We start from the raw sequence: 15472 nt of genomic DNA, 5'->3' as shown, positions 1-15472 counted from the left end.
TGAGGCCTCCGTACTAAAAAGTGCAGTAAGTGATTAACACGCCTCTTAAAGTTTGGGACTACTTTCTTGAGCATCTTAATAACTAGGATAATATCCCGCATGTTGCCGCACAAAGTTTTCTTAAAAATAAATCTATTATAATACACAACTTATGTAGATGACTTGTATATGTTAATAAATTAAAGATTTTTAATATTTCATATGACAGAAATGATATGGATATTTTTATAATTAATAATTGATGACATAGACTTAGTGGTGAATGATGTGGACAACTTACATGAATAGTAAAACTTACTTAGCTGTCCACATCATTCTCCACTAAGTCCATGTCATCAATTATTAATTACAAAAAATATCCATATCATTTCTGTCATATGAAATATTAAAAATCTTTAATCTATTAACATATACGAGTACAAGTCATCTACATAAGCTGTGTATTATAATAGATTTATTTTTTTTTAAAAAAAAACTTTGTGCGGCAACATGTGGGATATTATCCTAGTTATTAAGATGCTCAAGAAAATAATCCTAAACTTTAAGAGGCATGTTAATCACGTACTGCGCTTTTTAGTACTGAGACCTCATTTAAGAGTCTATCATATGTTAATTGCATTATTCGAATATCTTTGTCTTCCGCTCTTCTCTTTTTTGCTCTCGATTTTCTTTACTCAATAACCGAGTCACAGCAAAGTGAATAGAAAATGGTAAAAAAAAGAGTAATAGGAGAGCTCTCATCCGTGCCGTTCATTCATAGATGGAGAGCTCAAGTGAAGCCACTGCTTAACTTACAGTGGAAGTAGCCACTGCATAGGATCCGTGTCCTCGATATATATAAATGTGTGTGTTCGTATGCGGCATCTATATTTATAACTGGATCTTAAAAAAAGACTAAAAGTACTTTTATAATTTGGTTTAAAAATCACCAACAAATGCCAATCAGACTATATTTATATAATATAATAAAAAACACCAACCACAAATGCAAACCAGACTACTAATAAGTACGTGTACTAGCTAGTTCACCACATGAGAAAAAATAATAGTAATAATATTCACGAGCGATACCTAAACCTGTACGGTGACTCTTGATCTTTTATATGTAAGTTTTTTTTTTGACAAGTAACAATTTCATTAAGCCATCACCAGAAAATTACTGCTAGCAAGATTACATGATGCAAGTCTATAGATTCTAGAGCTTGTGGAATAAAGCAATGTCCAAAGTCATGCTGGTTAGAGCAATTAGAAAGAAGCTCTGAAAAAGCGGACAGCAGTGCTTGGCGAGCTAAGCCATCAGCCAAGAGATTCAAATTTTTACTAATCTTACACAATCTAGCAAAGCTGTCCCTAAAAAAATTGTTAAAAGTTTGAGTGAAAGGCTTAATCCTTGATGTAGTAGACTAGTTGTTGACAGTCGGAGAGAAAGGTACATCCTGTGATGTTAAGTCTGGAGGTGATTATTGCAGCCAATGCCTATTTAAGTTTTTAAACTTGTGTTGTGGTGTCATTTAGTTTTCAACACTTGAATTTTGATATTTGGATTTCTCAACTTGTATAATAATATCTTGTAGGTTTCTCAACTCTCAGGTCAACGCACAATTACCATTTCTCGTCAGCACAACTTAAGATGATACTAACATACAGGTTTGGTGATCTAAATATCAAAATTTGAGGGTTGGGACAGTTCAAAGACTTAAATGTATAAAAAAACAAGAGTTAGTGATCTAAATGGCACCGCTACACAAGTTTAGAAACCGCTAGAGAAGTTTTACTTCAAAAATTAACACATAATTCATATAGCTCATCCTTTTTAAGTACGTGACATTTTAAGTTGGTTGAGAAAGTTAACTATGCCAATAAGAGTAAATCCATATTATCTAAGGATTTTTTTTTATAATTACACAGTATAACGTAGACACTCATAACATACATACACTCACTCTCTATGAATACATGTATGTAAACCCCATCTCTATAAGCACATCCAAAGAATTAAGCCAGGGTTTGGTTGACGAAGAAAATAAGACCCCCTCCAATTAATATACAACTTCACTCATTTTGCAGTTTCATATGGTAGCCATAGCATTTAATTATTGCATTCTACTTACCTGTGAAACGATTCAGTCACAATCAGGTTTTCGTTTTCGAAGAATAAATTAAAATAAAAACAACAAGTCCTGCTACCTTGTCGGTTTCGCTTTGCTAGATTGTGCTACCACGGACATGTCCTGATCTTTTTAGTGGTGTTTTCAGTTTCGAAATGTAATTTTCTAGATGGCTCTGATTTGGAGCCTAGCTTTTGCCACTGATGATGACGTGTCGTGCAAAAGTTGTGCTTCAAGCTTATACGTGGAATAATATAATGTATATTTTGGGGCTCTACCAACAAAAGGATAATGCCGGTGTGTACGTCCTCAATCATGCATTTTGTATGTACCAACAGCATCGTCGCCGTATTACCATGCACCTCCTCGTCCCCTCCTTAACTTTACCTCAGCTCAGCGCAGTGCCAGACATGGACGTCTCACCATTTGTTGCACTGCTGTTGGTTGCTCTCCTCTCCCTGCTCCTCTTCGCCACAAGGAGAAAGGGCTCTCCGTCCAGCAGGGATGGCTGGCGGCGGCGATTGCCGCCGTCGCCGCCAGGGCTTCCCCTCCTCGGCCACCTTCCCCTTCTTGGCTCCCTGCCGCACCGTAACCTCCGATCAATGGCCGCGTCGTACGGCCCCGTCATGCTCCTGCGCCTGGGCCGCGTGCCCACCGTGGTGGCCTCGTCGGCGGCCGCGGCGCAGGAGGTGATGAAGGCCCGGGACCTGGCGTTCGCGAGCCGCCCCAGGGTGCGCATGGCGGAGCGCCTCCTCTACGGCCGCGACAACATGGCCTTCGCCCCCTACGGCGAGTCCTGGCGCCAGGCGCGCCGCGTCTGCGTGCTCCACCTCCTCAGCCAGCGCCGCGTGCACTCCTTCCGCCACGCCCGGGAGCAGGAGGCCGCCGCGATGGTCGGCCGCGTCCGCCGCGCCGCCGGAGGAGCCGGCGCCGTGAACCTGAACGCGATCCTTATCTCCTACACCAACGGCGTCATCTCCCGCGCCGTGTTCGGCGACGACGGGAGCTACGGCCTCGACGGCGGCGAGGGTGAGAAGCTCGCGAACCTGTTCGCCGACTTCGAGGAGCTGCTTGGGACGGTGACCGTGGGCGAGTTCGTGCCGTGGCTGGCGTGGGTGGACACGCTGATGGGGCTGGACGCCAAGGTGACGCGCACGGCCGAGGAGATGGGCGCCTTGCTCGACCGGGTCATCACGGAGCACCGCCAGAGGCGCCGTGGCAACCGGCGGCAGGAGGGGGACGATCACCGGGACTTCGTCGACGTGCTGCTGGACGTGAACGAGGCCGAGGAGGAGGCCGGCGGAGTCAAGTTTGACAACGTGGCCATCAAGTCCAATATCCTGGTACGTCATCATAATTTGTAGACATAATCATCAATATAAATAAGAATATCGCACAGTTCGATCTTTGCTCAACACGCATGCATGTGTCCGCAGGTCTTGTTTGCCGCCGCCACGGACACGACCTACACGACGTTGGTATGGGCCATGGCGGAGCTGGTGAACCACCCACACGAGATGCGCAGGGTCCAAGACGAGATCCGAGCGGCCGTCGCCGGCAGCGGCCACGACGACGACGTGGTCACCGAGGACCACCTCGACAAGCTGCGCTACCTCAGGCGCGTGATCAAGGAGACGCTCCGACTGCACGCGCCACTGCCACTGCTGCTGCCCCACGAGACGATGGAGGACACGGAGCTGCTCGGCTACCACGTTCCGGCGCGCACCCGCGTCATCGTCAACGCCTGGGCGATCGCACGGGACCTCGCGACGTGGGAGCGCGCCGACGAGTTCGTGCCGGAGCGGTTCGCGGACGACGACGACGACGACGTGAAGACCGACTACTTGCTTGGACAGGACTTCAGGTTCGTGCCGTTCGGCGCCGGGAGGAGAGGATGTCCTGGGGTCGGGTTCGCCGCGCCAGCCATGGAGCTGGCTCTGGCGAGCTTACTGTACCACTTTGACTGGGCGCTGCCGGCCGGCGGGGCGTCGAAGGTGGAGATGGAGGAGCTGAACGGGCTATCCGTAAGGCTCAAGGCAATCCTACATTTGGTTGCTAAGCCATGGTATCCTCAATAAGATCATCATGTCTTTTAGTTTGTAGTAGGATCAAAACATATTGTGTGTGCGACGTTGCATTTGCATATGTTCGTGATTTTGGTTGTGTGTAATCATATAGTGTAATGTGCGACGTTGCATTTGCATAAACGTGAATAATTCTATTCTACAAGATTTACACTAAACGGTTTTCAAAGAGCAGTTGACGATTAATAAGAAAGCGCCTTTACAAATGTCTCCAAGGAGCACAACTCTTGGAAATCTTCCTGGTAGAGAGGGCTGGTCTTTACCATCCGTCTCGACTGTTTTTTAGCCATTGCTCTGCAAATATGATTTTCAATCGGCTAAAAACACTAGTAACCTCTAAAACTTTGGATTTATTACCCCGAACCGCAACCAGGGGACACCAGATCAGCGTCTGGGGACGCAAGATCTGGCCATGGGTGCGGCAGAAGCATTGGCTAGCTTGCCACCAATTAGTCTATTTTTCTCTTACTGATTACTGTGCCGCTCTAGTCCCTAGATGGGAGTTGATTTGGAGCCTAGCTTGCCACCAATTGCGATGATACAACATGCTCATTTTCAACAAATATCCGGCCGGCGTGCTCCTTTTGTCATCATATATCTCTCCAAAAACAAAACTGCGATGCACGATGTTCCTAACACATGCTGGACGTTTTATACAATCACTCACTCCAAGCACATGAAGCCACAATGGCCACCATCTCATCTCTCATCTTATGATAAATAGATGTCCCATCAGTGCACACGAATTGGTACACTGCCTGTGCACCTGATCAGACATGGATGCCTCACCGTTCCTTGCACTGGTGCTCATTGCCGCACTCTCCCTCCTGCTCCTTTTCGCCATCAGGAAGCCGTCTCACAACCGCGGAGATGCCCGGCGTCGTCTACCTCCGACGCCGCCGGGCCTTCCCGTCGTCGGTCACCTTCCCTTTCTTGGCTCCCTGCCTCACCGCAAGCTTCGATCGATGGCCGCGTCGTACGGCCCCGTCATGCTCGTCCGCTTCGGCCGCGTGCCCACCGTGGTGGCCTCCTCGGCGGCCGCGGCGCAGGAGGTGATGAAGACCCGCGACCTGGCCTACGCAAGCCGCCCCAGGATGCGCATGGTGGAGCGCCTCGCCTACGGCCGCGACCTGGCCTTCGCCCCCTACGGCGAGCACTGGCGACAGGCTCGCCGCGTCTGCGTGCTCCACCTCCTCAGCCAGCGCCGCGTCAGCTCGTTCCGCCATGACCGGGAGCAGGAGGCCGCCGCGCTGGTCGACCGCGTCCGCAGAGCAGGTGCCCGGGACGGCGCCGTCAACCTCACCGCCCTCCTCATCTCCTACACCAACGGCATCATCTGCCGCGCCGCGTTCGGCGACGACGGCAGCTCCTGGAATTACGGCGGCGAGAAGCTCTCGAAGCTCTTCGCCGACTTCGAGGAGCTGATTGGCGCGGTCACCGTGGGCGAGTTCGTGCCGTGGCTGGCGTGGATCGACACGCTCATGGGGCTGGACGCCAAGGTGACGCGCACCTACCAAGAGATGGGCGCCCTGCTCGACCGGGTCATCGACGACCACCGGCAGAGGCGCCGTGCCGGGGGCTGCCGGAAGGACGGCGATCACCGGGACTTCGTAGATGTGCTCTTGGACGTGAACGAGGCTGCGGAGGAGGAGAACGACACGGACGCCGCCCGTGGAGTCATGTTTGACAACGGCTCCATCAAGGCCATTATCAGGGTACGTACGTTCTCAACTCTCAACTGATGCTAGACATTTGAGGATGGATTGCAACTGCATGTCTGCATGTGACATCGGGTGGCATGTCCAGAACATGTTCGCCGCCGGCACCGACACGACGTACACGACGCTGGTTTGGGCCATGGCGGAGCTCATCAACCACCCAGACGAGATGCGCAAGGTCCAGGACGAGATCCGCGCGGCCGTCGCCGTCGCCGGCGGCGACCTCGTCGTCACCGAGGACCACCTGGAGAAGCTGCGGTACCTCAAGTGCGTCATCAAGGAGACGCTCCGGCTGCACACGCCGGTGCCACTCCTGCTGCCCCATGAGACGATAGAGGACACTGAGCTGCTCGGCTACCATGTCCCAGCGCGCACCCGCGTGGCCGTCAATGCCTGGGCGATCGCACGGGACCCCGCGACGTGGGAGCGCGCCGAGGAGTTCGTGCCGGAGCGGTTCGCCGGCGACGACCTCAGTACGGACTACTTGCCCGGGCAGGACTTGAGGTTCGTGCCGTTCGGCGCAGGGAGGAGAGGATGCCCAGGGGTGGGGTTCGCTGTGCCAACCTTGGACCTGGCGTTGGCGAGCTTGCTGTACCACTTCGACTGGGAGCTGCCGACCGCCGCGGGGTCCAAGCTGGAGATGGACGAGGTGAGCGGGCTATCCGTACGGCTCAAGGCGACCCTGTATTTGGTTGCTAAACCATGGGCTCCTCGGTAAGATCACACAGCTAGCCTAGCGTGCAGTGGTTTGTCTGAATGCATGACGACTGACTAAGTACAAGAAATAAGTTAGATGTGTCAAATGAAAGGCATAAGAATCTGTGTCTAGGGCGCTTATTAGCTTCCAGAGGTGAGGTTTTAGTCCGTGAGGAGAGAGTAAAATAAATTACTCGTTCGTTTGGCTGATAAGCCATGACAGAAAGTACTGTTGGCTGATTTGTTGCGAGAGAAAAATACTGCTGAATGACTAACAGATTCGGCTGCTGATAAACTCAAGCGAATAGTACGGTGAGCGCAGATTCCCCACTCCAATTCATGGAGTGGTTGATTCCCCACTAGGCAGATTCCTCACACTCATCAGACTTCTTGCGGAAAGCATATGTATTCCAATTCCTCGCAAGATTGTCTTTTGTAAGAATTATTATCTCCTTAGCTTCTCCTTCTACCTAGTTTGTTATTATAAATCTTTTAGGGGTGAACAATGGCATCTCCAGAGTCAAGGTTAGCAGTATTTGTCTCTTCATAGATTTCACTTCAACCTCCGCTGCCAATCTTTAGCAATATGGTACATGCTTAAATGACAATTTATGCTACATCATAGTTATTTAGAGTATATTATGAATTTTTAATAAAATATAAAGGCAGAGTTTTGAATGAAATGTATAATAAGAATAAAAAGTTTCAATTTAACATGAGAATAAAAAATCTTAGATTTATAATGTCACGAGACACATGGGCTTATATAGTTTAAAGTAAGATTTAAGTTAAATACATACTTGAAGATACACATAAAGTGTCATGCGGAGGACGTACAAAAAACTACATATATGAAAACATATATATAGAATAATTGATAAGTCATCACAATCAAACAAACTATCTATTTGGGTATTGCCTTAGAAAATGAACAAGAGAAAAAAAAAAGCACAAAGATAAGTAATTGGATTAGTCCAAGGTACTGATTACTATGCCCACTCTGGTCGAAATTAAGATTCGTTTTATTTATTTTTCTGGAAAAGGAGTAGTGCTCCTGGGAAGTTTCTATTAAATAAGTGTTCTTTGCTTTATGATATATCGTGAGTTTCGCTTTTGTAGGAAGGGATCCATCTTATCTTCTTGCAGCTACTAGTTATTGAACTTTCTTTATTTCAATGTATTTTACTTCCGTTGTGTCACCTGGTCCTGATATGATTCCTATAGCCGCTTAGGATACCCTATTTTCTTGTCTGTTCGCTGGTCTTAAAATATTATTCGCTGATTTATCGTGAGAGAAAAACACTGTTGGCTGACAAAAAAAAAGTACGGCTGACAAAACAAACGAACGGGGCTAACGTCCGTCTCGTGCGTGTTACATCCACTCATTTAGGCTCATTGTTCAGGGTGCACATACACGCACATGTGCGTAAGAGAAGACTGGCTGTCTACTGGCTCTGCTGCTGCAAGCTAGACCAGACCGACCAGCCGACTGGTCTGGTCGGCTGGTCGGTCTGGTCCGGAGGCGCAGGCAGCCAGTCTTCTCTTGGACGCACTTGCGCGCATGTACACCCCCCACGCTTTTGTGCACCCGGAACAATAACGAGCCTGAACGAGTAAACGTAATGCGCGGCGGGTTCGTCTGTCTATCCGGTCCGGACATCTTAATCCAAACATTACTAGTGTGGGATTGCACGAACGAGTTCTTGCCGGAGTAGCTCGCGGATGACGACATGAAGACGACGGACTAATTGCTCAGACAGGACTTCAGGTTCGTGCCGTTCAGAGCAGGGAGGAGAGAGTGCCCTGGTGTCGGGTTCGACGCGTCGGCCATGGAGCTAGCGTTGGCGAGCCTACTGTACCACTTTGACTGGGAGCTGCCGGTTTGCGGGCCGTCGAAGATGGAGATGGACTAACTCAAGGGTCTTTAATTCGTTGTGGCCCAAGACGACCTTGCATTTGACTGCTAAATCATGGTCTCCTCACATTTCAGAATGACCTCAATATATGTACTCCTTCTGTTCTAAATCATAAGTCATATTTTAAATTTCCCCCTTCCAATTAATCCTCAGTTATTCTAACTTTTTTTTTGGTTACATGCAATTTTTCGGTTTATCAATCTTCCATAAAAAGTACGGTGAAAACAACCAATTTGTTAGAAAAAACCCTTTTTCCATGGTAAAAACCATTATATAGTAAATTGGTTGCAACTTGCAAGGAGAGCACCAGTTTGATGATCGTTTCCCTCCGCGCCTGAGAGAGAAGACTTCCATTATTTCTAGCTCTCTATCCAGCACCCATTTTTATCAATGAGAGATTGGGCATGTACTCAGCCGTAATTTCCGTATGTGAAAACAAGCGACTTATAATTTGAAACAAAGAACTAATAAGTACGTCCAAGTGGACGCCTATGGACAGCCGATCGAAGGTGGCGTCATGGGCTGCAGGCCGCGGATGACTGCGCGCTGTGCGATCAGCAGCCGGAGACGGCCGAACACTTGCTGGTGGCATGTGTGTTCGCGAGGGAGGTCTGGCATCGCCTCTTGTCCGCCATCGGCCTCGTCCACCTTCTCCCGTCGGAGGCGTCACGGCTGGTGGGATGGTGGCAGGAAAGCCGGGCCCTCCTTCCCCATAACCTCAGACGAAGCTTCGACTCGCTCGTAGTGCTCGTCTCTTGGTCACTCTGGAAGGAACGGAACGCCAGAACCTTTGACAACACCAGCTGCACGCCTCCACAGACTCTTGCAAAGATCAAAGAGGAGGCGAACGCCTGGCTCGCAGCAGGTTTCCGTGGTCTAGCCGCCTTCGCCGCTCTGCTCTAGTTGCGCCTGGGCGTTAGTAGCAAAAACAGTTTTAGAACAGGTTTTCTGCTTCAGCAGCGCCGTTTGAGCCGGCGACCTTTGTGTTGTGTTACGTTCTCAGCGCCCCATGGCATCTCGCCGTGGAACGCTAACATGTATCTTGTTTCTTCCAACTTCTCTTAATGAAACACGTGCAGCGCACGATTTCGAAAAAAAAAAGAATCAACAATTGTTTCCCTGATTGCAAAGTACAATATTTTTTGCTCCTAGTAGTTTTGTTAGCAACGTACGGTCGTCCTGAACTCGTTCCATGGATCATTATTGACTTGACGATCAAAAAAGGATGGATGGCAAGCTAGCATTTGGGTCGGCATAAGGCGCAGTTAGCCCTGCACTCTTCTCTGGTCAAGTGGCAATACTCTCTGCGGCTATAATCGGGGCAACAATAGCATATGGATCCGTTCCCCGGATCAAAGTAATCGCAATCCACCTTGGAGCAAAAGATTATTTTCACCTTTCTTCCATCTAAGGAGGTAGTGGAGTTGATAGTCGTAAGGTCACCTGCGATATTATTTGCCTCGTTTTTCGTCAGATAAACAAACACAACAAAAGGAACAAACATATATATGTGTGCATGTGTATGTATGTACTTACACTCTGTAGGCCCAAAAATCATAGCGAATGAGAGCATGGCTACAGCAATGTTGTTCCTCATATTGGATCTTTAATTTGATCAAAAGCTAAGCTATATATATATTATCGATGGATCCTGCCTGTGATGTAAGATGTGGATCTCTACTATATATAGAGAGGTGTGCCAGCCATGCAGTGTATACGTTATGGAGAGTGTGATTACTGCAGTTATGGAATTCCATGCATGGTTAAAATTAATTAAGCAGTTCGAATTAATCCCCAGCGTATGTTTCGTTGTGTGGCGACCATTTCTAAAGTACTATAAAGTGGCGCACGTTATTAATTTTTTTTCCATGTGAGCTAGTAGTAAATGAGAGAGGGAGAGATTAATAAAATAAAACATGAATAAAATTCTACTGTCAATAAAAAGTTTCATTATATGATTTTATAGACACTTAATTTTGTGACTCAAGGTATTCGTGTCAAGAAACTCTCAATCACTACTATAGAACTGATATTTATTGCCGGTTGCTTAAAAACCGATAGCGATGACTTTTCACTGTACCATGTCATAATTAAGTTGAGAAATTCAATTGCTAAATTCTTCTTCTTAGGGCACTCACAATGCAAGACTCTATCACAGAGTCCAAGACACTTAATTACATATTATTTATGGTATTTTGCTGATGTGGCAGCATATTTATTATTGAAGAAAGAGGTAGAAAAAATAAGACTCCAAGTCTTATTTAGACTCCAAGTCCATATTGTTCGAGATAATAAATAACTTTAGCTCTATGATAGAGTCTGCATTGTGAGTGCCCTTATTATGCTCAAGCCAATGGACAAGCAGAGACGTCTAATAAGAGCTCGATCAAGTTGATTAAAAGGAAATTTAAGAACAACCAAGGAAGTGGTATTTAACATTGAATGAAATATCATGGGTTTATCGGATGACTTGTTATGGATCGACTAAATTTACCTCGTATAAATTGGTTTATGGGCATGAGGCTGTTCTTCCTTGGGAAATTAAGGTTGGATCAAGACGTGTTGCGTTTGAAGAAGGTTTGACAGCCGGTAACTATAAGTCGCTCATGATTGATGATTTAGAAGATCTAAATTGTCATAGGCTATTTGCTCTTGAGAAGAATATTAAATCCAATAAGTTAAGGATTGCCTAGTATTATAATAAAAGGTTAAGTCCAAGCAATTTCACAAAGGAGAGTCACTACTAAAAAATATTAACCGTGGCCTTTATGATCTAAAATCCTTATTTTTATAAAGTGCAAATGGAAGAGTTAATGAAGGACAGAATAATCATAAGAGTTTCAACTTAACTTGAGGAGAGAAAAACATCCATAGCAATCGATAAGAGTAAAATTTGAGAAACAAAACTTAGATTTACGACTTTATAAGACACATAATGCAATAAGAACTATCATAATTAATATTAAGGTGTCAAAGTAATTGTATATTAAAAATATATTGAGGTGTCATGCAAAGGAAAAATATGAATATGGGTAAAAAAACTATGGATTAGTTCCTTGAAAAATAGCAATTAATAATTTTGTGATAACTAGATATAGACTAGGGAGTATCTATTTTGTCTTTTATGTTAGAAAATAAATGAAGAGAAAACACATGATTTAATATAACTAATTCTTTATTAGTCAGATGTATAAGTACTCCTTCAAATCAAAATTATAAAACATTTTGAGTTTTTTAAATACATAGCTTTTGCTATAAATTTAGATATACTATCTAGATATATAATAAAAACAATATATTCAAAAAAAAAATTTATAGTTTGAAATGAATGGATTAGTAAATAATATCTAATACTTATATCTCCTGAAATTCTAGCCCGTGCGAGAGCACGAGTTGATAGACTAGTATATATAAAACAAATTAGAATTTGTCCTCTTATGTTTCTTTCACATTACAAGTTTAAATAAGTTAAGTATCCAAACATCTTATAGAGAATTGTTGTAGCTATTTTTATTATATTGTAAATATAACTTTTATAAATTTGAATATGTAAGACAAGTTCTGTTTAAAATAAAAAAGTGAACCATAATTTAGAAATTAATATGTAGAATAGGCAAAAACCATCCGAGCACCAACCGTATTAGCATCAAAACATCATCTAGTCCCTCTCCTATAATATAGTGCATTCTAAAAATTTTAAAACAATTTAAGGAAACAGTCAAATGGCACATGTACTCATAGAATGTTTCAATTATAGAGTTTCTACTCAAATCATGGCTTCTTTTTAATAAACTTTATCAAAACGAAACATTGTCATTATATAGATTGTATTGTATTTGAATATAAATTTTAGAAGTCACAATGCACTCTATTTCATGACGAAGAGAGTATATTTTAGAAAAAACACAAGGAGTGTGAGGCCCAATTGAAAATTGTATTAATCACTAGAGACTAGAGAGATATCACCATAGACACTATTGACAGCTAGTGCCATGGCTCTAGTCGTGGCCCAAATAAGCAGGAAGCGGCTCTTTGATTTTTTATGGCCCATCACCCAACAAGGAGTTAGCTTCGGCCGACTCAGCTGCCTTGCTCACGTCTTGTCTTTGTTCGCTCGTGTTTCCCTGCACCCCTCCGACGGTCTAGCCTCTGCTCTGTGCTCCATCCCTCATCGGCTCCATAGCTTTTCCAATTTCATTTCTCAATCCTTTGCACTCTCTACTTTGTAGAGTTTTGATTCTATTCTAAAATTATAGTGTACAAGATCAAGAGGACTAGTTAAAATTTGAGTTTTGGTTTTTTGTCATAAAAATTTAGCCCTAATCTTAACCAAAACCTAATAAGTCCGCTACTGTACACTAACGTCGCAATCGACACTATTGACCTGACCTACAGGTACACTAATGCGGCTATCGACACTATTGACCTGAACTACAGCTACACTAATGTTGCCATCGACACTATTGACCTGACCTGACCTACTCCTTTGCCATTCACACGATTGTAGATAGGTTTGTCATTTTGTTAGCACAAACTGAAATAAAATGGCAGCGCACACGTACCGTTTGTGCTGCAAGCATGGACGTCTCACCGTTTCTTGCACTGCTGCCCATTGCCCTTCTCTCCCTCGCATTCTTCTCCACTCGCAGAAAAACCTCTCGGTGCCACGGCGATGGCCACAAAAGGAGCTTGCCTCCATCGCCGCCGGGCTTCCCTCTCCTCGGCCACCTGCCGCTTCTCGGGTCGCTACCCCACCGGAAGCTCCGGGCGATGGCCAGAACGCACGGTCCGGTCATGCTCCTGCGCCTCGGCCGCGTGCCCATCGTGGTGGCCTCCTCGGCGGCTGCGGCGCAGGAGGCCATGAAGACCCGAGACGTGGCCTTCGCCAGCCGATACCGCGGACCGATGGCGGAGCGCCTTCTCTACGGCGGCCGTGACATGGCCTTCGCTCCCTACGGCGAGCACTGGCGCCAGGCGCGCCGCGTCTGCGTGCTCCACCTTCTTAGCCACCGCTGCGTGCTCTCCTTCCGACGCGTTCGGGAGCAGGAGACCGCCGCCCTGCTCCGCCGCGTCCGCGGTCGTCTCGACGACGACGACGCTGCCGTGAACCTGAGCCATCTCCTCGTCGCCTACTCCAGCGTCGTCCTCCTGCGGGCCGCGTTCGGCAACGACTCCGGCGGCTATGGGCTCGTCGGAGAAGGGAAGATTCTTAGGAAGCTGTTGGTCGACTACGTGGAGCTGCTGGGCTGGGGGGCGCTCGGCGAGGTCGTGCCGTGGCTGGCGTGGGTAGACTCGCTGAGAGGGGTGCATGCCAAGGCAACACGGACGTTTGATGCGCTGGACGGCTTGCTCGAGCGGGGCATCGCAGAACACCGTAAGCGCCGCCGTGGAGGCCGGCGGGAGGGAGACGGCAGCGACGACGACGACGACAGTCGCCGCAGCTTCGTGAGCGTGCTGCTGGATGTGAAGGAGGAGGAAGAGACGGGAGAAATCCTGTTTGACACGGTAACCGTCAAGGCCATCATTCTGGTACGTACGCGTGTCCCTCCGTCCCAAAACAAAACAGTTTTTTTAATTTGAAGCAGATTGAAAAACAATTAGCTTTAACCAAATTTATATAAAAAAATAGCATCAATATTTGTCTCTAAATAAGTGTACTGTAGAATTATTTTTCATAATTATTCTACTTTAGTTCATTTTATTTTCCAAGTTATCCCTAATACTCCAAGCTAGGTACAGCATGCACGTTGTTCCACGTGTTTGAAAATACATCTTTTAAATTACAACTTAATTTCTAAAATACAAAATCACTATTGCTAGAGTGTTCTTTTTGAAAGAAACTATTGCTAGACCTGATAATCAAACTAATTAAGCCATACAATATATGTGTACGGTGCAGGATATGTTCGTAGGCGGCTCGGATACGACAACCTCCGTTGTAGAATGGGCAATGGCGGAGCTCATCAACCATCCCGACGCGATGCACAAGCTCCAAGACGAGATACGACGCACGGTCATCCATGGCGGCGGCGACAACAACCAAGTTACCGAGGATCACCTCCGTAAGCTGCGCCACCTGAGGCCGGTGCTCAAGGAGACGCTCCGTCTGCACACGCCGGCGCAGCTCGTGTCGCGGGAGACGGTCGAGGACACCGAGCTGCTCGGCTACCATGTCCCAGCGCGCACCCGCGTCCTCATCAACGTCGGGGCCATCGCACTGGACCCCGCCACGTGGGAGCGCGCCGAGGAGTTCCTGCCGGAGCGGTGGTTCGGCGGCGACGACGACGATCATTACGCGACGGCGCCGGCGCCGGCGGGGCACAACTTCACGTTCTTGCCATTCGGTGGTGGGCGGAGAGGGTGCCCTGGGGCCGGCTTTGCAATGGCGACCGTCGAGCTAGTGCTGGCGAGCCTGCTGTACCACTTCGACTGGGGGATGCCGGCCGGTGGGCCGTCGACGGTCGACATGGACGAGCTGAGTGGATTATTCGCCGTGCGGTTGAAGAAGCCTCTGCGTCTGGTCGCGAAGCCATGGTCTCCTTAATTAGTATAAGACGATTCCATCATGGTGTCGATCCTCGCTACTCTTCTTCATCAGGAGAGCTTAATTATCCGCACGGGCCGGCCACGCGTCCTTCACTCGTATCTTATTATATATCCATGGTAAAAAGCAAAATGTAAAGTTTATGGATGCCTATATATGGATGCCTATGTGTCATATGGCATACATATAAGTTAAAGTTATCTATGTAAATATGCACAACCTCATATAGCCACTTCTAGTACTACTGTATATCAAATTAGCATAAAAAATGTTAACACAAATAGTTTAATTATTAACTTTAGTATTTGTATGGTATAAAAAGTCGTATATGAAGAATAAATTGTATATTGCGCATGATAAACATGGGAGGCACGGTGCTCAGCGAGGATGCGAGCCACATGAGATC

General features: G+C 46.7%; 4 protein-coding genes across 4 annotated transcripts; all 4 read left to right on the top strand.

The window, feature by feature from the left end:
- LOC8081361 (cytochrome P450 71A1) lies at window positions 2424–4350 on the top strand. Its single transcript, XM_002457043.2, has 2 exons — window positions 2424–3451; window positions 3545–4350. The coding sequence occupies exons 1-2, from the start codon at window positions 2435–2437 to the stop codon at window positions 4184–4186; spliced, it is 1659 nt and encodes a 552-aa protein (XP_002457088.2). The 5' UTR covers window positions 2424–2434; the 3' UTR covers window positions 4187–4350.
- LOC8081360 (cytochrome P450 71A1) lies at window positions 4894–7120 on the top strand. The gene is made up of 2 exons (XM_002457042.2): window positions 4894–5907; window positions 5999–7120. The coding sequence occupies exons 1-2, from the start codon at window positions 4969–4971 to the stop codon at window positions 6626–6628; spliced, it is 1569 nt and encodes a 522-aa protein (XP_002457087.2). The 5' UTR covers window positions 4894–4968; the 3' UTR covers window positions 6629–7120.
- On the top strand, window positions 8436–9425 carry LOC110434144. Its single transcript, XM_021457908.1, has 2 exons — window positions 8436–8486; window positions 9051–9425. Exons 1-2 carry the CDS (start codon window positions 8436–8438, stop codon window positions 9423–9425), a joined length of 426 nt encoding a protein of 141 aa, XP_021313583.1.
- On the top strand, window positions 13101–15066 carry LOC8081359 (cytochrome P450 71A1). Its single transcript, XM_002457041.2, has 2 exons — window positions 13101–14051; window positions 14422–15066. Exons 1-2 carry the CDS (start codon window positions 13101–13103, stop codon window positions 15064–15066), a joined length of 1596 nt encoding a protein of 531 aa, XP_002457086.1.

This window comes from Sorghum bicolor, chromosome 3 (genome assembly GCF_000003195.3).
Source record: "Sorghum bicolor cultivar BTx623 chromosome 3, Sorghum_bicolor_NCBIv3, whole genome shotgun sequence".
In the NCBI taxonomy this organism is placed as follows: domain Eukaryota; kingdom Viridiplantae; phylum Streptophyta; class Magnoliopsida; order Poales; family Poaceae; genus Sorghum; species Sorghum bicolor.
This window is presented reverse-complemented; position numbering and strand designations above follow the sequence as displayed.

Coding starts and splice junctions, on each gene's coding strand:
- LOC8081361 (XM_002457043.2), top strand. CDS start 2,435: ATGTACCAACAGCATCGTCGCCGTATTACCATGCACCTCCTCGTCCCC. Junction 3,452..3,544: donor CCATCAAGTCCAATATCCTG/GTACGTCATCAT, acceptor ATGTGTCCGCAG/GTCTTGTTTGCCGCCGCCAC.
- LOC8081360 (XM_002457042.2), top strand. CDS start 4,969: ATGGATGCCTCACCGTTCCTTGCACTGGTGCTCATTGCCGCACTCTCC. Junction 5,908..5,998: donor CCATCAAGGCCATTATCAGG/GTACGTACGTTC, acceptor TGGCATGTCCAG/AACATGTTCGCCGCCGGCAC.
- LOC110434144 (XM_021457908.1), top strand. CDS start 8,436: ATGGAGCTAGCGTTGGCGAGCCTACTGTACCACTTTGACTGGGAGCTG. Junction 8,487..9,050: donor ACTTTGACTGGGAGCTGCCG/GTTTGCGGGCCG, acceptor CATGGGCTGCAG/GCCGCGGATGACTGCGCGCT.
- LOC8081359 (XM_002457041.2), top strand. CDS start 13,101: ATGGACGTCTCACCGTTTCTTGCACTGCTGCCCATTGCCCTTCTCTCC. Junction 14,052..14,421: donor CCGTCAAGGCCATCATTCTG/GTACGTACGCGT, acceptor TGTACGGTGCAG/GATATGTTCGTAGGCGGCTC.